Genomic DNA, 25969 nt, shown 5'->3' with positions numbered 1-25969 from the left:
ATAAAGCAGGTTAGTTTTTTATATTTAACTGTTATTACAGAATTACCATAAATCATACACTTTTTTAAAAATGTAGTTAAATGAGACCCATTTATGTTCATAATTTTATCATATATTTAATTATTCTCATTGTATGAGTTTCTTTACTATATTTGTTAATCTTCAGTATTTACGCTAGAATCAAAAGGATGAAAGTATACATATAAATGGTTTATACAATAAAAGATATATATATATTATCATAACTACTCAACTGTTTTCATTATCTTTTAGGCAGTGGACTAGTTTTCTAGCTGGAGGATCTACTGCTGCCTATGTCTATGTCTATTCCTTTTACTATTTCTTCTTCAAGACAAAGTATGCGTTAATTTTTTTATACTTGTCCAATGGTACTAAAAATAAATTTGTATCCTCTGTTTTTTCCATGTATTGTTTTTTTTTATCATAACAGTGCAGATACAAGAGGTAAAAAATGAATAAATATTTAGAATATTTGTATTTATTATCTGCACTCTATATTATGGTTTCTAAAACTCTGCATTACAAGTTAAGTATTCATTTTAGTTGCATAATATTATTTGTTGATTTTTTGCAAACTTTTTCCAGCAATAAACTAAGCCATGGTGATAACTATACTAGTTACAAAAAACTGTTTAGTATCTTTGGATGTGCTCATATATTAAACAGTTTTTGAAAGTTCTGGGGTTAATATAAGTTATTAATCTGTAGTATGAGGAGACCCTCTTAGAAATAAAATATTTATCAATTGCTAACTTGTTTCAAATTATTCAATAAAAATAAATATATTTATTATCGAAACAGTGTTTCTATTAATTATATACTTCATAAAAATACGATTTTTTTTTGCTATAAAAACACGGTAACCTATGAGTGAAAATTAAAAAAAAACATTTGATTTTTAAATCTAATTATATCGTTGTATAATTTTCACTCATAGTAAAAATTTAACAATGCAAAAAATGTTAAGAGTTAATTAACAGAAAATGAAAAATTGTCAGATTTCTTCATTAGAGAACATGTCATCACCTGTTGCTTTAACGAAACAAGGTCCATGGCATTTTTGGATTTGAATCAGTTAAAACTGATAAATTAACTATCTATCATTATATTTTCATTTACAAATATTACAGAAAGAATAATGTACTACTTGATCAATAATATGTGGTCAGTTAACCTTATAAAATACAAAATCTTGTTCACTTATTCAAAATCGTAATGTATAAGTTGATTTGCAAGAGGCAGTGATTTTAATGAATTTTGCAAACAAATTGGTAAGATATTAAAACTTGAATCTTTCTAGAATTTGAAATTTTATATTGATACCATATTAATATCCTAAAACCCTATCACTAAATGATTGTAGTAGCTAATCAAGGAATGTACAGTGGAGCGCTGTTAAGCCGCGGTTTTTTTTTTGTTTTTTTTTTTTTGTAGGGGGGTCAACCTGCTTAACCGCGGCTTAAACCTTTGTGACTGAAAAGCCGAAGTCGCCAACAGCTCTGCCGAGGAGCCTCATCCGGGCCATTGCGTGATCATTATATCAGATTATCGAATTAAAAATAATACTTTAATTATTGATCACTTTTTTCACGGATTTACCGCGGATTAACTTTAATGTATGGAGAGGTGTGATTCGGTAACAATGGTGGCCTCCATAAAGCTGACATAGAGAGCGGATAAGGTAGATTAACGGTCGATTTCTATTGTAATATATTTTATTTATTTCCCAAATTAAAGCAAATCCTTTTTAAATATCCCATTGAAGTTATAAAGCCAGGATTAAATTCGTAAGCCGCGTTTTTACACGTTCTTAAATTAGCGGTGAGCCGCGATAATCCTCGCTGACATCGCTCACGAGACTTGCTACAGCGGCTTAAGCGATTTCGCGTTTTACTGGTCCGCGGCTAAATGGAGCTCCACTGTACATTGCTGAAGATGTAATATTGACATATATTTTGCTAGTTCGTAAATTTTTGCTTCTGTATGGTTTTTTACTAACAAAAATATAGGTAGAAATTGTAATAATAAGGAACTATTATTTTGAAAAATATAAATTATGTATTTGAGATATCATCTATGCAGTGCATAATTCTAAATTATTTTCCACTATTAATAATTGTGTATTATCAAAATATTTGTCTTTTCAGAATGTTTGGCTTGTTTCAAACAGCATTTTATTTTGGATATATGGCTCTTTTCAGCTTAGCTCTTGGAGTTCTTTGTGGTAAGTTTCTTGTTGAATTTAGTTTTAAAGGCAGGTCTCTTTGTATATATTTATTTACGTTTGTAATAACCTAAAAACTGTACCAAGATATGTCAATCACCTATGAGTTACGAAAATGATAATAGGAAAAAATAGGAGGGTTTGCATCACTAGGCCATAGCATCTTATGGTAGTCATTAGTTTTTTTCTGGGGTCATCTTTTGTTTATATATCTATTTGAAGCATATCTTTGCTTCTTATTATGGTTTTTATGAGTTTGCTTGAAAGAGAATTATTAGTAGGAAATGAAACTTAATTAATAGGATTCTTCATTTCAATCTTCTAAGTTACATGTGAGTGTTATGCAGTATTATGTTTGCATCAGTAATGTATACTTAGATCTACCATTTAAGTATCTTAAGTTCAGTCAACCACATTCTTTGGTGTAATATTATTAAACTTGGTTTTTTCTCATTCAGACTCTTGAACTTATGTCATTACTGGTTCCTTCTTTTTAAGTATGTAAAAACTTAGATTGTTGGAAGAATGCGACTGTTTGGAGCAGACGTTGATCTAGTTGTTATCTTTCTAATTTGGAAATCTCTACATGTAAGTGAGACTTTAAAAAAAAAAACTGGCCATGCTCTTTAATCATGTAGGATTATTGAATATAAATACCTCTAGAAACTTTATTTGAATCTGTATCAAACCTGAAATAGCTATTCTGGAACATTACATTAATTCTTTAAGATGTTCTGTTGCAATTTTGAGATGCATCTGATTTTATTCAAATATAAGTTTGAAAAAGCCTCTATGATAATATTTTAAATTTCACTAATGTGTGATCACCCATAACCTCACAAAGTCATCAGACACTATAAGAATTTTTAAAACCTACAAATATAAACTTCCTGCTTTTCGCATACAATAGTTTATCTAACTGAAAGGATGGTTAAAAGTTATTCAAAGTTAAATATGATAAAAATTGAAAGTAAAAATACCTTTAAGTGGAACATCAATTCCCAAATCTGCAAAATGCAATCACAGAGCAATGAAATAACTTAAGAAGAAAGATGTTGCGCATAGTTCTTGATATATATTGTAGAGTAAGTTTTAAAACATTTTATGTGAATTGGAATGGTTGTGGATAGGTTTGTTTGATCATAAATTGTATAACCTGTTCCAAGTAATACATATCAAGATTTTTAATTTCAGGGACTCTTGGATTTGTTGGATCATCCTTCTTTGTCAGAAAAATTTATTCAAATGTTAAGATTGACTGAATGATACTGCATATTTTATGTGCTACTGGAGAAACAGGTTTTAATAATCTATAGCACTCAAGTACACAAATCTGGGAGTAAATGGCAATACTGATGACAGCACAAGTTCATTATAATGTTGAATCACAAAGGTGTTTTCTTTGATTTGGCCACCATGTATAAAAAGATTTTGGGATGTATTTTAATTAAGCTGATGAAGGCTCAGAAATATCATGATTAATTCTTTTCTTTCTCTCTCTTTACATATACATTAGTGTGTTTAATCAACATACTGAGAGATATTTGAATGTGTGGTTTTATTTTGGGTTGAATTTTATAATGATCTATAACTTAAAATACATTAATGAGGGCAATCACTTCTTTAAATATTAGCAGTAATAAAAATATTATTTATAAATTTTCATATAGTCCTAAAATTATATTTCATCATTACATTTTTTATTATTATTTCAAATAAAGGTCCAGTCACTATTGAAATTGCAGTTATTCTAGTTAGTTCTCTGTCACAACTTCAAGTTTTGATACTGTGGTGGGTATAGCATAGATAGCTTATTGTGTAGCTTTGTGCTTAATTATAAAAATACATACTACATCAATCACAGTAGCAAAGTATCCACCAGGACATTCTTCTATATAAAGTACAATGGGAATGTCTATGAGGACTTCTACAAGACATTGAAAATTTATTCATCAACAGAAGAAACTCTTCCTATACACATCCTACCATATGAGTCATTAAGCTTAGGTCTTCCTTGTAAAGATTAATGTCACTCAGTATCTTGATTGGCATGATGTTATATATACTAATTTGGCCCAAGTCACTAACATCAGGGTTAATTTTAAAAAATTAGATGCATCTGATAGGTCTAGAAATTTACAGTGAATTTAAAGCATAATGCATCATGAATACAAGTATTACAGCATGCACTATTGCACCTTGCATTAGATCTAGGGCCTATAAGGAAACTTTTTCTTGTAGATATGCATACCTTTCTAATAAACTTACCTAAAGACATATCTTACTATATCCATCACACACATAAAGACTTCATCCAGATATCCTACTGTGTCTGTACTGTTTTCGTACTTTCCTATATATTAGTTACCATTCACTTTTGTCTGTTCTTCCAGTTTTACACCAATTTCAAATGCAGAATTTTACTATAAGATCACATTGTTTTTAAATTTCTCTTAGTTATTCCCAAAAATAATAGTAAAAAAAACAAAACCCTTATCCATGGTACGACTAAAGAATTAATTTGACCCATAGACGTTTTACAGATGCTAAAGAGTCATCTGTATGTTTGGTTCAAGCATTTAGTGGCTTTTTTTTTTTCAGTTATCTCAGAATTTTAAACATTCTTCTACCATAAATACAGAATGCTATAATTATTTTTTTTTAATCCTGTAAGATGTTCTGTACACCCTTGTGCAAATTAATTAAAACAAGATGGAAAATTACGTTTTCAATTTTTTGCATTTTATTTCTGGGAATACAAAAATTACTCACAAATTGATACATGATATGACTGCCTTTATTTTTCAGAAGATCATTAATCTGCTTTAGCATTGAGTCCACTGGTTTATTGCAATCTTTACTAATTTTTGGATCATGGTACCACACCTCAATTAGCTTATCTTTTGTAGTACAGTCTTTTCCCCGATGTCTTTACAAATCGCCCAAAGATTTTCAATACAATTTAAGTCTGGAGAGTTTCCAGGCCAGTTCAACACCTTTATTCGCATTGTAGTCATAAAATTCTTCACAAGTTTCGATGTATAGCACAGAGCCAGATCCATCTGGAAATCTCTTTTTCAATTCTGGAACGACTCTTCTCTGCAAAACTTCAATGTACTTTGGTCCTCACATCAAACCTTCTACAATATGTAAGCCTCCAATGCCATAGTAGCTGAAAAAGCCCCAAAACATCTTCAAGGGATGTTTTACGAACTGATTGATGTAAGATTCTTGAAGTTTCTCACCTGGAGACCTGCAACCATGCAGACTTCTTTGACACTGTACAAAGAAATGATATGTAAGCCTCCGATGCCATAGTAGCTGAAAAAGCCCCAAAACATCATCAAGGGATGGATGTTTTATGAACTGATTGATATGAGATTCTCAAAGTTTCTCAGCTGGAGATCTGCGAACATGCAGACTTCTTTGACACTGTACAAAGAAATGAGTCTCGTCACAATAACACCTTCCTCCATTGTTCTTGCATCCAGTTCTTGTATTTCAGTCCCCATTGATACTGTTTTTTCTTCATGGAGTTGGTAAGAAGTTGTTTTTTGACTGGTCTCCTTGCCCTTCTAATGCAATTTCGAATGACGTAATATTCCTCAAAATTTCATCATGTATCCTAAAAATAGATCGACCTTACTGCAAAACACAGCTAATGACTATTAAAGGAAATCAGTGGTTTCAGCGAGCCTACACCAGTCGCCATGCTGCAAATATTGTAAAATGACCATTTGTTTCAACTAATTTGAACAAGGGTGTATCTGTGTAACTTATCAACTGCTTGTTACCTTTTATATTGCCTTAAATGTTGTTTCTTTTTTGTGTTAGATTTTAAGGTTTCAATCATTTATCCATTGATAAAAGATAAAGTTCCCCATTTTGTTCATTTGCAAAAAAGTTTTGAAAAACAGCAATGCTACAGATTTTATTTAGACACACAATTATTTAATCTTTTTTACATGATTTTATTTCATACAGTCTTACTTTCATATCAGACTTGACAATTAGGGTTGCTTCTATTCTTAAAGATAAATACTGTAATCTATATTAATAAAAGGGTATGTGTGACCATCATAACTTCAAGATGAAAGAACCCAGAAATTTTGCACCCTAAAAGTATACAACTGGGTATTATCACTTACTCATGTGCATGCATACAAGCATATCTTTTTATGAGGTAAGCATGCCAAAAACCACACAGAAATGTGATCACCATTGCTTGAAGAAAAAACTTAGAAACTTGGAATTTTGCAATAGTACTGAGTGGACCCAGAATGTGTGCAACTCAGTATTGTTACTTAACTTATCCATATGCACGAAGGAATCTTTATAATGAGGCAAGTTAGCAAAAACCCACATAGAAAAGAAGTGGTTTCTTTTATTGCAAATAGAAACCAAGGCATACATTCACGTATGTGTGTGTACTCGTGTGTCTGACCACTGTAATTCTAAAAGAGGAAAGAACCTAGAAACCTGACATTTTGCACCCATAATAAATGGGTCCTGAGAGTGTGCAACTAGGTGTTATTACTTGTGTTCCTGCATGCATTTCTTTTAATGAGGCAAGATTGCAAAAAAAAAACACAGAAAAGAAGTGATTATTGGTATAACAACTTCTATTATATAGACAAGCTGGTGCATTTTGGTAACAATGTATTCCAACAAAGGCATTTGTCATGTTGCTTAGCAACAAAAGTGTATACTTTACGCTAAGATGGGTTAAGAATACAACACACCGACAGTCATCTAGAATAGAACACATCATCCTAATAACCCAAGTGAAACCAGATACTTTTAATAATATAAAATATAGAAAATTGAAAAGGGCTTTACATGTCCACTTTATTTCATACACACCTTTCTACTCTTTCCAAAAATAGTTTTGAGGTTATTTAATTTAGCTAAATTTAACACTTGGAGTTCTAACTGAACCGAGTACTTGGTTCATATTGATATGAAATGCATTGACCAATATTTGCAAACATGCTGAACATTAATTTTAAACAAGGTAGAGGGCAGTAAGATAGTATGTAGCAATGGAAAACAAGAAGTTAAACAATGGAATTTAAAAATAAAATCTTGTCTCTGAACAGAAACTGCTCTACACCTCAGATAATGTCAAAAGTCATCTATCAGAGCAAAGAACTGAGTTAGCAGATTGCATTTCCACAATTGCACCTTGCAATGTCCACTGTCATGAGTATTTTTGTATTTTGTACAAGTTAATCTAAGCTATGGAGTTTCTTTGTTTTACATTCTGATTGCTTTTTTTTTTAACTTACTGCCATAAAAATGTGTAAATAAACAATTTAGTACTAACATGGGGACTCATCTTTTTGCTATAGCAAGAATGAAATAAGTGTCATTAACCTATGCTTTTGTCACATTCCTGATGATCTATGATATACCTTTTTACCCCAAATATGCAATTTAGAATTAAAACTACTATTACACTAAAAAACGTTTTAAACTACTATAATTCAACTAGCCTTTTAAAAGACAGAATAAGATAGGGTTGGCATGGCATATGGATTTGACTTTATAAACTAGTCAAGCAAAGCTTAAAGGCTACAAGTCTATACTATGGCTTAGCTGTATGTATAGTATATATGCATAATTTATGCCAAACACACAGAGATCATACAGGAATAAAAAATAAAATCCGTAATTCACCACTTGTAGCAAAGGAAAAAACACATAAAAGACTCAGAAATTATTTCCTTTTGAAATTAAGAAGTTAAAACTTGTATCACACTAAAACCTGAATTTCATTTTAAGTTTAATGACATACATTTATGATAAAATTTAAGTTTTGAACCTAACTCTGTTAAAAGGTTATGATGAGCAGGTTGATGCATGTATGGTTAATAAAACCTTTTAAATTATTCGTTTGAGTTACAATACTATTTATTTTTTCTGAAAATAACGTACCAAATATAAATTTCTTTTATTTGGTTTGTTTTGAATTTCACACAAAGCTTCAGGAGGGCTATCTGCACAAGCTGCCCCTAATTTAGCAGTGTAAGACTAGAGGGAAGACAGCTAGTCATCACCACCCACTGCCAACTCTTGGGCTACTTTTTTACCAATGCACAGGGGGATCAACTGTCACATTATAACATACCCACGGATGAAAGGGCGAGCATATTTGGTGTGACAGGGATTCAAACCCACCACCCTCAGATTACGAGTCGAGTGTCTTAACCACCTGGCCCCGATTCCCTTTGTTATCAGGCTTATAAAAGAAACATTAATCCACTTTACAAATTGCATTAACTGGATATGATGAAAAGAAAATTGTATGTTCACCAATAATAAAATATAATAAAAACTGAAATAAAAAGTGATGTTAGTTTGCAAAAGTATTGGCCATATCATATTTTCAAAATATCAGATTCAGGTGAAATCAATGACTAACATTTTTCTTAATGACCAAATAAAATGAGGTTTCTAAGCAAACCAATAAATGAAACGTTACTTTCCGTATATAGCATTGTATTCTTGTAATGCAAAAAAAGCATTACTGGAGTGTGTAACAAATAATTAAAAGAAGTTTCTACTTGATAAGCAAATAATATTACAAAAGTTACATAGGTGAACATTTGCCAGAAAGACAAATTATAAAATTGTATATAAATTTTTGGAAATTACAATTTTAACTTTTTTTTAAAATAATTTCAAAAAAGAAGTTATAATGCTATATATTTTTTAACCAAATAAATCATAGGCCCAATACTGAGAGTTTCTGAGCATTTGATGACAAAGCCTTTCTCTCTGGTCTTGCCAACACTCAGGAACTTAATGGTAGGAGCCATGTGGAATAAACAACTGCAAAGGCACACAAGTGTATTAAAAAAAATGTTTGAGTATGAAATGAAACAAAAAGTACTGATCTATGCTTCAAACTAACTAATTTACAAGATATTAATTTGGGAAGGTAAGTAATGGACACTCCTATACTTTAAAGTTTAGAATCGTAAACTAGATTGATAACATTTATAACATATATTTTTATACTTTGAAGTGTGTGTGATTTTCTTTCAAAAGCTTTTTAGTAAAAATGCTAGTTTAATATTGGTGAAAAAGAACAGAAAAGGTCTCTAATTAAAGCTATCCACATTAAAGAAGTCACACTTTAAATAAACTGAAAATTTCAATTCTGAACTTGTTTTAAATTTGTAATTTGTATTTGATGAAGTTTACTAAATGATTCTCAAAACAACACCTGCATACACGTGTTTGCTACAAAAAGGAAGAATTTATTGATACTTTGGTGGTTTGAAACCTCATAAAGAGCACTGTCAATTGATATCCTGGTCATAATCGATCAAGTCACAACTGTTCTAAGTGTACTACAGATATATATATATATATATATATATATATATATATATATATAAATAGTTTTACATGTATACATGAAAGATTATATTAGAGCTCAAAACTAAAACACACACTGACAGCAGCAACAATTATGCTGGTGGGAAACTTTTACTGGTACATCAAGTACAATCCAACCTGAAATTACAATCTTGAAGGTGCATTTACCAACATTTCAAGCAATAGAATATATTTAACCAAACCTAAAGCCATTCAACTCTTATATTTTTAAAGATAATTTTATAACAGTTGCAAAGAAGTTTCACAGCAGCAGCAAGTTAACTCCCACATGACCCTAAAGAATCCGTCTTCATCAGGCTAAACAATGATTAACGTCTTCAAGTTCTTCAACTGTGTACAGAGGAAAAAAAAAATCTACAGGAATAGAGGAGGACCCAGGATAACAAAGGTGCTAACCGAGGAAAAGAGTATCAGTCACGCTTGGTGCTGACTCCAGTTATGCCATGTCTGTAAAGAAAAAAATTATGTATGTATAATACATACAACACAAATATACAGTATTAGAAAGACTGCAGAAGCTGCTTATTTTTAAGATGGGCTGTTACCTGTCCAATCATACATGCATGCATACATACAAGATTTTAAAAATGCTAAAAATATATATTTTGTTTTCAATACTTTACATCATTTATCCCATTTAATGGAAATTTCAAAGTTAAAGAATGTTAAACCTTGTTTCTCATTTCTCAATGTTTATTTCTGCATTTCCTTTAATTCATCTTTAACTCTCAAACTGTTTGGGTCTGTCATCTTACTTGGTTAAATTTTTAGTTACTCATGCATAAAATACTATACATATTATTAGTATAATGTCTGTTAACTGAGAACTATATTATGATCCTTTAACTAAGTACGTAGAAAAAGAAAGTATCACTCAGGAGAAATTATCACTAAAGTTTTCATTGTAAATGTTTTAGTTTCACTGGGATAATCACTCAACAAAAAACTAACAAATCTATATACATATAATATAAACTTATAATTCTTTCATAATGAGAACAGAAAAACAAAAGACTCCCTAAATTTCTGATTTACATGTTAATCTGTTTTTTTAATTTCCATAATATAAAATCTAAACACATTTGTTATTTTGAATTTTGTGCAAAACTACATGAGGGCCATCTGCACTTTCACGTTTCAAATTCTTTTTTGCTAACATGGTACACATCATTTAATCAAACTTGAACTTAAAAGTTATTGAAAGAGCACTGTCTCAAGGAATAATTTACTCTTTACATTATTCTGGCATTGTAAAGAAGTTAACAACTAATTCCAAAGTTAAGCTGTTTGAGACAGTGAATAAATGCGACACAAAGAATGCCTTTATTTATTTCTGTATTACACAGTTTTAATACCTTTTTTCCCAAACCAATCTATATATATGTTAGCTGAGAATGTTCTTCCTGATACTGACCATTTTATGGTCACAGGAAAGGTTGTCTCCCATGTTAGGTAACACCATTTTGGAAGGGGCACGCCACATTTCTCCTCCAACTTCCATTCCCGTTGCGAGGCCTCCATTAGCGTGAGAAGAGTAAAGGTGAGTGGTCAAGACATGGGGTGCTGGCATACCATTTAGAAATGGTGGGTAGCCTCCTGGTGGTGCCACTGCATTCATGGGCTATATTAAAAAAAATAAAGGAAAAATGAGATGCTTGCTACAAGAATGTTTTTCTTAAATATAGTTTTATCCAAACTGAAGTAATGTCATCAGATCTACAAGGTGTAGTCAGAAATATGTGAATAATTTTTTATGTAAAATTAATAATGAAACTCAATCTACCATGAAGACTGAAAATCACAAACAAAACATATTTGTGATGATGAAAAACTTGCTTGAAGGAAAAATGTATCTCAAGACATTTGGTATGGGTATTAAGACTTTTAATAAAGTATAGAACATTTTGACCTACTCAGGTCACCTTCAGACCTGAAGATGACACAAGAAAGTCAAAAAGTTGCTCTCTACTTTATTTTAATAAAAGTTTTAGTATTCACACCAACTGTCTTGAGATGCAAACAAAAAATATGTTGACTGATCAACTAAACATTAATGCACGTTTGAAAACACATGAATGTGGAATGTAAGTAAACAAGAAAATTGGATCCAAAACCTCTAAGATGAATTTTTTTTAAGCTTAAGAATCATTCACAATAATAAAAATTATTTTCTGAAGTGCATTATTCATGAGTAAAACGAAGATATTGTCTGTCAAAAATATTTGGGAGAAAAACCAAAAAAAGTAAAATCTGTAATACATCTATGTGACAGATTGTTCAGGGTGTCAACTGCTACCAAAATGTAAATATAAGGTTAAGCATGTCCTTATACACGTTTCAACTTATTTCATCTAAAACTTGTTGGATATGTGTGAAGTATAACAATAATTAGGTTACAACTAAATTTGTGCATATCTGATTATATAGTGTTCAGTTTCAATACAACTGGTAATTTGACTGTAAGTGTGTTTACTGCAATCTTATCTGTAAAAATGTGACTGTTGTCTGTAAAGATAGCTCTATACACAATGTCTCCTAAGATGCTAGACTTTAAGGTAAAAAGAATACAAGCTTGCTAATTAATCTGTTGAAGAAAAAACATAAGATAAAATACATCAATTCAAGGAAATATTATTTTATACACCTATTCACTCATCTGATGGATGTGGAACACTGTATGACATATTTACTAAACAAAGTAGTGTGTGAGAAGTATTTTTAAGGTATACAAGTTTCTGATCCACTAAGTAACCCCTTTTCATGCATGGTGTGCCATATACTGCCATTTTTCATAGCATTCACTTATCACTAACACACCAGATGCCATCCTTAAAAATAAAAAGTATGGTTTACCACCCTCAACCAACCCAATAAAACTGCTATGATTCAGATTTTTTCTTTCCTTCTTCACTTCACAAATTAATATTTTTTATCCTTATCCTACAGATCAACACATTATTAAAATTAAACAAGATTTTAATTTCAAAAATAATTTACAAAACCTTTTTTTTTCTATTTGTGTAAGAATTTTCTCTTTGGCATGCCACCACTGGATCATAAAAAACTTTACCAGCATGTCATATCAGGTAAACCAAGAACTACATGGTCTAAACCAACTTCCACTGGATGGCTTCATCAATTTATATAGTATATTTGTAGTGGGCAAGTTAACTAGTGTTGGATTTTAACCAAACCCAATTATGTTACAATAAAAGGAGATACCTCTACCAACATCTGTAATAGAAAAACTAGAATATCCACAACAAACATAAATGCAATGGAGAATGTTTTTCAGTCATCTACTTGGAGTGAGATACTGATGTTAATCCTCTTGTCCATGAAGGACTTTGTCATATCCATACTGACAGAAGACCCAACATATATAAAACAGTATAAAAAGGCACAATCTGAATATAACTGTCATAAAAAAAGAAAACTATCCCCAAGACATGGTTACAGCAGCTGTTAACTGATACAATTTAAGATCTATTTTCACATCAAAATAACAAATATATTAATAATAAAGAATCATTCAAACTTCCTTTATAAGTTAGTCATTCAACTTTTAATAATTTTATAAAAGATACCACTGTATTGAACATCAACACTGCTTTTTATCTACAAGCAAGTTTTGTTACTCTTGTACATGTACATTCACTAAGAGTTTTAACATTTCATTTTGGCCTGTGACTGATTAAAAATTTAAGACCTTCAGCAACATAATTAACTCTCTTGACACAGGCTTGGTCAAACTGACTGACCACATGACCTCTTTTTACTAGTTCAAAGTCTTTGGTCTGATACTACAAACTATTAATACATATACGTGTGTACACTTTCACTAAACATTATAAATCTTTCATATACAAAAAATATTTAGTGAAGTATTTTAATAAACTAAAAAATATTTGTCCTTAAACATACTGAGTATCTGTTTTGACCATGTGCAAAGTGATTTTCACGTTGAGATTTAAAGTACTTTTCTTCACCTCAAAAATCTCCTAATACTCCTAAACATATTTCAAATGTTTTACCAGTAGATATTTATATTTTATCGTATTCTCTTTACTGTAACTCAATATGCAGTTGGTAAATTTTACAGACTTTTGTAACCAACAACAACAAAATTTAAGTAAATCTACATTTTACCCTTTTTTCTTCCTAAAATGACTTCAAATGTAGCATGAAACGACAATCATTTAAAGTAGCTTTAAACTCATAACAGTATACATCAATTTATAAATACATTTTATTGTTTACTGACCTTTGAACCATGTCTAACTATTACTCATGCCATTATAAGTTGTAAATCACTTGTGGAACATGCAGTTCATGTTACACTATCAAATTACATTACCCATGAGCTAATCCAACCTGCTTCTTTGCATGCCTCTTGAAATGTTTTTACTGCATAATTTTTTTTATCTAGTCTAACCTTAAAAACCTAAAGAAATCCCTATTTTTTACATTTTAGTTACTTTTATAACAATACTAATTAACACTAAATGTGAAAAACAAGAAATAAAGTACTAACTCAAGCATTCTTTGTCTTTTGCTGTTGACTATCACTAACATTTAACCCTACTTATTTTATACTAATGGTAGTAGTATATTAAATAATTTTCTTTTAAACAAATAATGCACCAAAGAACATAGAATAATAATGGGCAAAAAGCACACAATTTCCTCAAAAAATCATAGTTTTTCTGGCGTTTTGACTATGTGACAAGAACTGTTACAAATTCATCCAAACTAGTCGTCTTTCCCATGGAAATGAAGCTTGTGCTACAAGTGTAACTGACATTTCTGTTCAGAACATAATACTATACAATATGTCAATTTATAGATGAAAAACTTGACTTTCTATTGGTTATAGGTAATATATAATTAAATATAAGAGAAATATTAACATATCCTAAAAGAAAGGATGTGACAGGTAGGCATGGCAGGAAGGGTCTGATTTTCTATTTGATAGCTTTGTAACCAAATAAAATTGCAGATTTTACAGTGAGTAATTAATATTTAATTTCATAATTACCAGATAGATGGTGGACATAACAGAGAAGACACCTATAGAAAGTGTGTCACACACGTAAAACAGGGTAAATTCAGAAATTACAAAATTAAGAACTTAAAACTTATATGCTATCAAAATATGGATTATTAGCTAAGATTTTATGGTATACTAATTAGTATAACCTTGTGTCATGCTCAATAAAGGATACCCACAGCAATAGGGTTAAGAATACTCAAGGACTTAAAAAAAAAATTTAACATTTTAAGTCTACGTGGAAACACTACAAGATGTGTTAAATTAAGTATTATATTTAAAACAGCCAGAAGATAAGTTGCCATTGTCAGCAAAAACATACTTGTAGTAACAGTTCCTTTTTCTTAAAAAAAAATTGTCTGTGTTTATTAACAAATAAGTGTTCTTTTTGGAAAACTTCTCATCTTAATATACATTTATGCTATACTGCTAAATATTAAAAACAATAAAATAATTCACCTTCAGTAAATCAAGTTTGAAGCTTTTATGTAAAAGTATATTATGCACAATACCAAAAGAAACCAAACAAGGTCCTTAAAGCTATCAAATGCCAAATCTTATATTTTCGAGCTAAAGAGCAGATAGCCAGAAACTGGTTAAGAAGGAAGAAAATAAGGTTTATTCAATCAATAAATTTAATATTTACTTCTATGCGAATATCAGGTTATTAATTTCTCACCTGCCAAATTTTGCAAAACCAAGCAGCATTTTTAACCAGACAATTTTTTAAAAAATGGCCAAATATCATGTATGCCATATACTATATAACCTAATGTATGCTACTTTAGAGTACTTACTAAATATGGTTTTCACTACATCGTAAATCAAGAAAAGTTAAATTTTTATTCATTTTAAAAAAAATATATGCATACAAAAGTTTTATTAAATTAAGGGCTAAGTGTCTTTGAAAGCAATGTTAAAAAAACAACAAAGCTACAACATAAGGGTTCAGCTCTTACCTGATACGTCTGCTCAAGAGAAGTGTTCTGCTCTGAAGCAGCTGAGAGATTTTCACCGTATCTGCCACCAACATAGTTGTGTAACACGTGTGGAAGGTGTTCTTCTTGGGAGAGTGTTGGCATTGTTGCCATACCTGAAGGCACGTGATGTATCCAGTCCCCTGCTGAACCTACATCTGACAAGAAAAAGAAAATATATCAAAACACTATAATAATTGTTTGTATATTATAGTGAAACAGACAAAACAACTGAGTACAAGAAAGGAAACAGAGTAAACATTCAACAATACATAACTCATGGCAATGCAGAGAAAATCATGGGTCAACATCCACCAATGAAGAATACAAAAATTTATGATAATGCAATAAAAGTTAACACCCTTCATTCAACAAGTCATGTTGGTGCAACAAAACCACAGGATTAGAGTGAAAAGATATCCAAACCATAAAACTGAGACAGTCTAGCCTTTGCTGCTAATCTGAAAATGGTTATTATAAAATTTTAAATAATTTAACTTTTATTCAACTTGCTTCAAATTTACTGAAATGTTCCACAATATTTCCAAATATGTTAATATAGGCACTGTTTATGTAATAATTTCAATTACTTTGTTTGGTGATAAACACAAATGTGCAAAAATAGTCAAATCATAAATCCAAGAAATGTTCAGTTATTCACTTTATCCAAATCATCTTAGAATAAGATAGTTCATACCTGAATTTACTTAAGAGTCAATAACATTTTCAAACATACAACTTGAAGGCTTCAGCATTACTTCAAAACTTTCTATGACATACTTTTGTGAATAGTGAATGCAACACAAGTCTTATTTATTTTTTTCATCAAATAGTCATGACATTCAGTACATGACTGTGTAAGATGTACTTCGATGACAAGCACAGTCTTAACTCTACCAACGTTACTAAGCTTGCAGTAATATAAGATACTAGTGAGCTTGAAAAATCTTTTTTTAAGAACCAAGTACAGTTAAGTTACTAAGCTTAATAGATAAGGGAATTCTACTAGTGATTTAGCAATTTATGATACTTTTTATTTCAAAATGTATATATAAACCTTAAAATAATTTTGTTTTACATCCTTCACATGCAAAATTTAAGGTTCAGCAACTTATGTCAAGCAGTAAAAGAGTATTAAGTCCGTATCTACAAGAGATAATTGTTTTCTATACTTTTCTATTTACTATTCTACTTTTTAAGAGAAATAACTGAAATTTGGTTGGTTGGTTTGGTGTTTTATAGTGCAAAGCAACCAGGCTATCTGCACCAAACATCCAATAAATTAAAATTAAAGTAAAATTATTAAAATTCATAAAAGGAAATTAAGGCAAAACAAAATAAATTTTAATTTTTGAATTAAAAAAACAAATAGTATTAAAACCAACTTTTATATCTAGTCCAAAGCAGTAAGAGAAAAACTACAGTAAAACTAGTTGTAAAGGACTTTCTGTAGCATAATTGTAATTATCATAACTCATCAGTAAGACTAACAGGTAAGTACAAAAACCACCATCAATCACCTGAAATTGGCCTTTCCAGTCCTGGTTCTAAGTTATTTTTACATTATGGCCATTTTCAGAAAATTAAGTAATAAAAGTTTTAAAAAACTTGTGGCAAAATTTTAATTATCACTCGCCAGGATGACTAACGGGTAGTTCAAGCAGTAGCGTCAGTCACCTGAAGTTGGCCTTTCCAGTTCTGGTTTCGAGTTATTTCACATTACGGCCATTTTCTAATTTCAAATTGAATGAGATGGACTGTTAAAAAAAATCACATTAAAAAAGGTCTTATATGTATGTATTAAAAAAAAACTTAAAATAGCATTAAAAAGAATAACAGCCTTTAAAAAACTAGAAACATTTCCAAGATGGACAGTGTAACCATCACCAATAACACTATCTAAAGTTACAGATAAACCTTGGGACAGAACATATTTAAAATGATACCATTGTTGAGAGTCATATGACAGCAAGACAGTAAAATGTGGCTTATTGTGACCTGAGTGTTACACAGACAACATATTGGTGCATCAGTCTCAGATAAAAGAAAATGATGAGTTAAAAAACTGTGACCAATGAGTAGTCTAGTTACAACAACTTCCTCTTTCCGATCCTTATGGAAGCAAAAAGGCCAAAGTCCAATAGAGGGTTTTATTTGGAAAAGCTTGTTTTCACACTACATACTCCAAGTTAACTGCCAACTGGCAGGGAGCCAGGCCTTGAATACAGGACCGCAGTTCATGTAGGGAACAGGCACAGCAGTGACAGTGCCAGAGCAGATAGATTTAGCTGTGGTGTCAGCGAGCTCATTCCTGTGAATACCAACATGGCCTGTTAACCATAAAAACTGGATAGAAGTAGATGTTAAAGAGAAATGGACCAGTTGGTTTTGAAAATAAGTATAAGAGATGCTATTGAAAAGAGAAAGGTTGTGATCAGAGAGCATACGGTTTATGGAGCAACCCCTCCCATCAATACCAGCACTTCCTCAGAAGGAATGATGTCCATTAAAGTCCCCCAGGAATAAAAAGGGAGATGGCAACTGTTCAATGAGAGCATCAAGATCTGATTGATCATAGGTCTCTCCAGACAACAGGCAGAGAGAACAAACAGTGATGGTAAGACCCAAGGAAACACGGATGGCTATGGCCTCTAAGGGTGTGTCTAGTGGCAAAGACAGGGTGGACACATACTGATCAACCAACAGTTAAGCTATTTAGACTAAACATTTGTAGTTTCATGTTATAGCATGTAGTCATTCTAGAATAAAAATGGATAATTTATACTTCCTAATTTCTTATGGTAGTTATGAGGTCATTTAAATGGACCCAATATGCACAAAATAACAACAGTGAAAATGACAAACAAAATACAAAGTTCTGTCTAAAAAAGTTTCATAATTTCCTGATGGTTATAAGGACAGCGCAGACATAATTTGTGAATTTTCTACTGCATAAAAGTATTTTTCATCTTAAAATCAAAATTGCTTTTCATGTTTGATGGTCAACATTTGAAAAGAAAAAATGCACAAGAAAAATAATACTAAAAAAATCTTAAAACTTGATAAAAAAATCTGATATTTTGCATACAAAAGTTTCCGATAATCTGCAAAATTTCAAGAAGATATGCTTACTTTATTAATAACTGTAGTATGAAAACAGTTGAGAGGGGAGTCACTGAACTTAACCTATAAAAAAAAAAGTTTACTGTCTCCACATTCAGACCCACACAGATAGAACTTCTGAGGGATTTTTGGCAGTGGTTACAATAAATGTAACAAAAATGAGCAAGACAAGTATGCCTATTACACTCATGATTCAGCATGACTGACAATTTGATGTTTTTAACATAAAACCAAGGTTTTATTTTTCTTGTACCCCAAGAACTTTGCTCAGAACACTGTCCCAGCAATACAGGGACCTCTGGTCATCTTACACAGGTTACTGCCTACCATTCAATAATGCACAAGTCAGAATCCATGTAAATCTCTAAGCTACCATCCAACTTTCAACAATGTACATAAGTATTCAGAGAAAACCATGAGTTAATGTCTACTCTCAATAAAACATAAGACAAGGTATGGTACACAAAATTCAGTTATAGACACATCAAACAAAAGCATTCACTAATAAAAGATGTCACAGAACTAATTACAAGAACAAGTGATTATGAAGCATATTTTTAATGAAATAAACAGAGCTACAAGAACCACCAAAATTATGAGGAACAGTTTATAATCAGAAAATAATAATATTTGAAACCTGAAATACAAATGAGGTACAAGATGATTTGGTAAAATGACAAACAAAAAATGATGACAACACATAAATCTCAATGAGTCTAGTATAATACTTCTATAAATATTAAAAATTCCATCTTAAACCTTTAACTACTATTTGCAGCATATCCTCTTCAAACACATGGCAGAATAACTGATTTTTTAAAACAAATTTTTATTATGTTAGTAACTTTATATAAAATATAAAAAACTCCATAACAAAGCTATTTAATATGCTATTATGAATAACCCTCTCAACCATTAACCTGAAAGCCTATAACATCATGTTCAGCCATTGTGTTGAAAGAAATGGTGGAACAGAAAATCCTCTGAAGCATTAAAACTACTATAAACAAACAATATATATTACTCTATTTTTACGTATAAAAGTAATCTTCTTTCTATTAATTTATGTGCATGTGTTAAAAAAAGTCAACACTTTCAGAACCTCTACCTTTGCTTGAGGGCTAAAATATGAAGATAGTGTATTCATTACAGTTTCAAGTTACAAGTTTCTATAAACAGAAACCCCACTGCATAATTTTCAAGTAAGAATAAAAAATAAGCATGATGGAAAACTCTTTAAATTAATCTAACATTTCTGCATCATTCAAATAACAGAAAACCATTACTAACTTATGAAACAAAAGCCACTGTCTAGCCTTGAAATGTCTAAAAACAAAGCAAGAAATTTTACTACTTTGTAATCTAGTTTAACTAAAAAAGGAAGGAAGAAATCTCTATAATAAATTGATTGCGAGTCAACAGAATTACAGCTTTTTACCTGCATGAACTGTAAAATAAAACATGGTGAGAAGTGGAACTTTATATACAAGTTCTTTTAAATCACTAGCTACAAATAATCATTTTCAAACTATTTTAGCTAAAAATACGTTGATACATCTGGTCATCTTACACAGGTTACTGCCTACCATTCAATAATGCACAAGTCAGAATCCATGTAAATCTCTAAGCTACCATCCAACTTTCAACAATGTACATAAGTATTCAGAGAAAACCATGAGTTAATGTCTACTCTCAATAAAACATAAGACAAGGTATGGTACACAAAATTCAGTTATAGACACATCAAACAAAAGCATTCACTAATAAAAGATGTCACAGAACTAATTACAAGAACAAGTGATTATGAAGCATATTTTTAATGAAATAAACAGAGCTACAAGAACCACCAAAATTATGAGGAACAGTTTATAATCAGAAAATAATAATATTTGAAACCTGAAATACAAATGAGGTACAAGATGATTTGGTAAAATGACAAACAAAAATGATGACAACACATAAATCTCAATGAGTCTAGTATAATACTTCTATAAATATTAAAAATTCCATCTTAAACCTTTAACTACTATTTGCAGCATATCCTCTTCAAACACATGGCAGAATAACTGATTTTTTAAAACAAATTTTTATTATGTTAGTAACTTTATATAAAATATAAAAAACTCCATAACAAAGCTATTTAATATGCTATTATGAATAACCCTCTCAACCATTAACCTGAAAGCCTATAACATCATGTTCAGCCATTGTGTTGAAAGAAATGGTGGAACAGAAAATCCTCTGAAGCATTAAAACTACTATAAACAAACAATATATATTACTCTATTTTTTACATTATAAAAGTAATCTTCTTTCTATTAATTTATGTGCATGTGTTAAAAAAAGTCAACACTTTCAGAACCTCTACCTTTGCTTGAGGGCTAAAATATGAAGATAGTGTATTCATTACAGTTTCAAGTTACAAGTTTCTATAAACAGAAACCCCACTGCATAATTTTCAAGTAAGAATAAAAAATAAGCATGATGGAAAACTCTTTAAATTAATCTAACATTTCTGCATCATTCAAATAACAGAAAACCATTACTAACTTATGAAACAAAAGCCACTGTCTAGCCTTGAAATGTCTAAAAACAAAGCAAGAAATTTTACTACTTTGTAATCTAGTTTAACTAAAAAAGGAAGGAAGAAATCTCTATAATAAATTGATTGCGAGTCAACAGAATTACAGCTTTTTACCTGCATGAACTGTAAAATAAAACATGGTGAGAAGTGGAACTTTATATACAAGTTCTTTTAAATCACTAGCTACAAATAATCATTTTCAAACTATTTTAGCTAAAAATAAGTTGATAATAATGAGTAAGATTTACAGATGTGCAACTATCGTGAATCTGTATAGGTGGAAAAATTAGCAATTCCCAACATCTCAATAACATTTACTAAAAGGGGGAAAATATCAAGCATTAGGGCTAATACTTCTGATTCTTTTAAAAGAACTTTTGCCAAAATACAATAAGTCTACAAAATTTTAAATCTCAAATTTGAATTACAATTTGATTTTGATGGTTATTCGAGGTGATAAGTCACATAGCCTTTTCAAAATATGATGTGATTTTTTATCCATGTAAAAATTCAAGAAGACTGGGCTAAAAATAACTAAATAAATATATACTTTAGCTACAAGTAAACTATTCAAAACTGACCAAGATTTAATTCCAAGTTCTTGTACAACAATGAATATAGCTTTCACTTTGTACACATTGAAAAATTAACCACAACATGGCATGGTGAAAACTACAAAGAGTGTGTGTATTTTTCTTATAGCAAAGCCACATCGGACCATCTGCTGAGCTCACCAAGGGGAATCAAACCCCTGAGTTTAGCACTGTAAATCGGTAGACTTACAAAAAGAACAAGAAATTGAACATATTCAGAAAGTAGTACCAATGTAAACACCACAATTCCAAAAAAATGTTTATAATCTTTGGAACATTTTCATAACCCAAATATAAAATGTTAAATTCCCTATATTTTATTCTAGAAGTTGACATTCAAGAAGTGAAACTCACCTCTTTTGTTTTCTCCACAGCATGTTATTACAACAATGCACAAGTAAAATGTTTTTTTTCCTTACAGAGATAGTAATTTCAGAGTAATACTACATACCATTTATTTTACTTGTTCCAAAGGACCAGATACCCTGAACTTCTGACAAACCATAACCTGGATTTTTCTTCTGAGCTCGCTCCGTTCCAATTGGTCTTGGCAGTTTTCTGTCTTCCACGATTCCATGATGATCAGTTCCCACACCAGTTGGAGACCCAAGGTTACTGCCCTGAGACGAACCTGATGGAGAAGACACAGCAACAGGTGACCCACCATCTAAAAAAAAGTTAGGTTAACTTACTGAAAAGAATTACCAGACTGATCAATAGTGTAAATGGGAGTTGTAATCATATTTTTTAAAAATGGTAATGAAAAACCAAGCATGATGATTTTAATTTGAATACTCTAAATCTGTAATAAATGATTACACTGGTCAACCAAATCGAACTTTTTCCTTTGATCAAAGATATAAAAGGACTTTTCTGCACCAGTTTTGCACACTAATTCCAAATCTGTTTCTGGTTTTCTTCTAGCACATCTAGTTATTGAAATATGACTGGTGTTAATTTCAGCACAATTTAGGTAATAATCATGCATAAGGCTAGTTGATATTACAATTGTCTTCATTTTTCGGTATAATTTCCTACACATACCATACACTTGGTTATGTACAACTTAAAACATTGTAAATACAATTTTTTTTGTAAACTTTGTCCAGATTGTTGAAGTACAACATCTGTCCAGCAGTAGTCTGCCACCATATTTTCATCACAGAAACCCTGGTAGTGATTTACATTCCCTAATGTGTTAATGGAAGTGCTCTTCCCCTGTTCATCACTCACCATGCTAAGGTTTTGGGAAAAGAAATCTAGATGAGAATATCAAAAAAATGTAATTTCAAGGACATGCAACACTCAATTATTGATATGTATCGGGCAGTTTCTGAAATTCATCTTCATTACGCAGTAGACTTGTGATTACCCAAGATTACCAAGTTTCCACAAACCTATCTAAAAGCCTGTATGTTTTGAATTCAAAGACACTGAGGCTTTCTTCAAAGCCTTCATCCTGTAGAATCTCCATGATTTAGGGCTCCACAAAGATTCCCTGATGTTTGGAAATTTCTTATCAAGGTACTGAAACCTTCTTGAATTTGACTCATCCTTTAAATCAAGCTTAATGTGGAAAGGTGGCAGGAAAATATTCTTTGGATTACCTAAAGAAATTAAAGTGATAACCTTTCAAATTTGATCAGTCTCATCACAAAAATGTGACATGTTAAAGGAAAACTGAAAACAGATTTGGAATCAGTGCCCAGAGAGCTATCTAGCCCACCCATAATTACGTCCGATGAAAATTATTTACTAGACAGTGATATTAAACATATTACCTATTTGATCATGTATAATAGAATCATCTAACAACTACCAGTCTAATCACTATACATTAGAACACAACCAGTAAATAAATAAATAGCAATAATACTACAAATTATAACTAAAATAGGATGAAGCTAAACTGAGGGTTTTTACATATTAAAATATTTACAAATATTCAAGTACATGACTAAGATAACTGAAATAATGTATAGATAAATACTATTCAGAATTTGGCTTAAAAAGTATTCTTATAATCAATTTAATAATTCTATCATATTGAAGATTGTGAAATTTCCAAAATTTTGTTGTAGCACAGAACAACGTCCTCCTTTATCTTAGCATTTAAGTTTGTTTTTTTTCCTGCTGATCACAAATATTTATTTCACACACCTTGGTCAAGATAAATTTATATCCAATAAATATACTTTGAGTTCAATAAGCAATGAGGTATTCTATGTAAGTGTATTGTTTAACAAACTCAACAGTACTGAAACATTTCAGTTATCAGAATATTTTGCTATCAATTATAGAAATCCATAAGTTCAATCAATTTTATTTAATTTCTTGTTATAGAAGAAAATTTCTGAAGCTCAGAAACAAATACAGATTAACATTAGAATGTTTTAAGGAACAAAATAACAAATTGGAAAAAATTCCTAAATCTATAGTTTGTTCCAAGTTCTTCTGAACTTCCCATTAAATTTTCTGGTTATCCCATATGCAAACTTCAGCTAGCCATTTTCTTGGGAAACTAGAAATTACTGCTCAAGTCTCTTTATTTACTATACACTGCTGTATTTAAACATATCTAAATGTTGGCCACAGTTCTTTACACAGCTGAGATTCATTAGTAATTCTTCAGACCACATCATAAAAGGACAGCAGTAAAGATCTGTTGTAATAATACCATTAATAGAGAAAATTACAAAAAGAAATAAGAGATGCATAATTATATTTCAGGATAGGCAGATAATTAAGTTGTTAAAAGGCAAGATTCCTTGAAAGCTGCATAAAAATGGAAATTGGAACATATTTTTCATTTTTATTTGTGAAGTACACTGAAAAAAATATTATAAAGTGTTAGTAATTCTAAAATATTTTTAATTATTATTTTTACTTAAATGTTGTGTTCATTATGCACTTGATACTCAGAAGGCAATAACCAGTTATGATAAGGGTTTTTTTTTCTAAGTGTTTAAGATTTTGTAGCACCCAACTATTAAAATAAAAAAATTGTTAATATCACATGGAATGAAAATGATATGTTATTATAACGTTCATCATTCAGGCACTACATGATGGCATGTGGTAAAACATTTACATTTACCATTTAGTTAGAATTAAAAACCAAAAATGCATGATAATGGTTCACTATTTATCTTTAAATAATGTCTTTCCTGTGGCAAATAGCAAGAAAAGATAAAATTATGATGTTATAAATTTGAATATTTATTATTTTCACTAGAGACATAACACAACACTTAAATTTTTTACTGGCCATTATTAATTCTTTAGAAATTGTTTTTTAACAAGAAATATCTCAATTTCTTCATCACACAAAACCAAAACAGAAGTTTCATCCTAAAGCTTTCATCTAAAAACTAGGACTTACTTGAAAATATGTTTAATATGCAAGACTGTGTTGTCAATTGAAGCTTAACTTCCCTCTATAGAAACATAGGTATGACAATGTACCTAGTGTTGGTTGTACAAACATTTTGTAATCAGTGTGATAAGCTACAAGTCACATTCCCCCAAGAATTTATGCCTTACTAGTACAATTTCACAGGAAAGTTAGAATAACTGTAGAAAAGTAAATACTAACCCTTAGAAGAAGTTCCAACTGAAGGTGTAGTGCTAGCAGATCTGTGGTTCTGTCTATGTCCCACAAGTTGAGCCATATTAGCAAACTGATGTGGTAAAACACCCATATGATGATGAATTGTCTGACCTGGATGTGGAGGAGCTGGAAACCCTCCCATTGTTGTAACAAGTCTTAAAGATTCCGCATTCAACCCTGGGGCAGCCATACTTGGTGGTATTGATCCAACTGGACCAGGAGGAGGATGAGGATTATATTCTGTTGGGTTCTGGTGTCCATGAGAGCCAGGAAAGGTGTAGCGGTTGACATTCTGAGTAATAAATCCATGGTGAAATGGTAACTGATGACTGAGGTTTCCCCCCATTGGTTGCTAAAAGTTGAATTATATTAGCATGATT

The 25969-nt window shown here is 30.8% G+C and overlaps 2 protein-coding genes across 4 annotated transcripts in view; one reads left to right on the top strand and one right to left on the bottom strand.

The window, feature by feature from the left end:
• LOC143255854 (transmembrane 9 superfamily member 3-like) overlaps positions 1–3984 on the top strand; it is a 60023-nt gene extending 56039 nt beyond the window's left edge. Inside the window, exons 12-14 of the mRNA XM_076512181.1 lie at positions 274–357; positions 2169–2245; positions 3440–3984. Of these exons, the coding sequence (XP_076368296.1) occupies positions 274–357; positions 2169–2245; positions 3440–3507 (229 nt within the window). The 3' untranslated portion in view covers positions 3508–3984. The remainder of the gene's footprint in view (positions 1–273; positions 358–2168; positions 2246–3439) is intronic.
• Positions 3985–9726: 5742 nt separating this feature from the next.
• LOC143255855 (uncharacterized) lies at positions 9727–25935 on the bottom strand. Of its 3 annotated transcripts, none has more exons than XM_076512182.1 (5): positions 25575–25935; positions 22431–22646; positions 15662–15837; positions 11067–11273; positions 9727–10099 (listed from the first exon to the last, which is right to left on the bottom strand). In XM_076512182.1, exons 1-5 carry the CDS (start codon positions 25933–25935, stop codon positions 10067–10069), a joined length of 993 nt encoding a protein of 330 aa, XP_076368297.1. In that variant the 3' UTR covers positions 9727–10066. The 3 variants fall into 3 exon arrangements, with proteins under 3 accessions (XP_076368297.1, XP_076368299.1, XP_076368298.1); XM_076512184.1 differs by having other exon boundaries at positions 22431–22610; XM_076512183.1 differs by having other exon boundaries at positions 9962–10099; positions 11008–11273.
• Positions 25936–25969: the final 34 nt, after the last annotated feature.

The sequence above is a fragment of the Tachypleus tridentatus genome, chromosome 7 (assembly GCF_004210375.1).
Source record: "Tachypleus tridentatus isolate NWPU-2018 chromosome 7, ASM421037v1, whole genome shotgun sequence".
In the NCBI taxonomy this organism is placed as follows: Eukaryota; Metazoa; Arthropoda; class Merostomata; order Xiphosura; family Limulidae; genus Tachypleus; species Tachypleus tridentatus.
The sequence above is the reverse complement of the archived record's forward strand: the minus strand, read 5'-3'. Positions and strand labels throughout refer to the sequence as shown.

Excerpts from the sequence above, each read along its gene's own strand:
- LOC143255855 (XM_076512182.1), bottom strand. The coding sequence starts at position 25,935 with ATGGGGGGAAACCTCAGTCATCAGTTACCATTTCACCATGGATTTATT. Across the intron at positions 15,838-22,430 it reads TGGAACAAGTAAAATAAATG|ATGTAGGTTCAGCAGGGGAC; the intron begins GTATGTAGTATT and ends TTTTCTTGTCAG. Across the intron at positions 11,274-15,661 it reads CTCTTGAGCAGACGTATCAG|CCCATGAATGCAGTGGCACC; the intron begins GTAAGAGCTGAA and ends TTTTTAATATAG.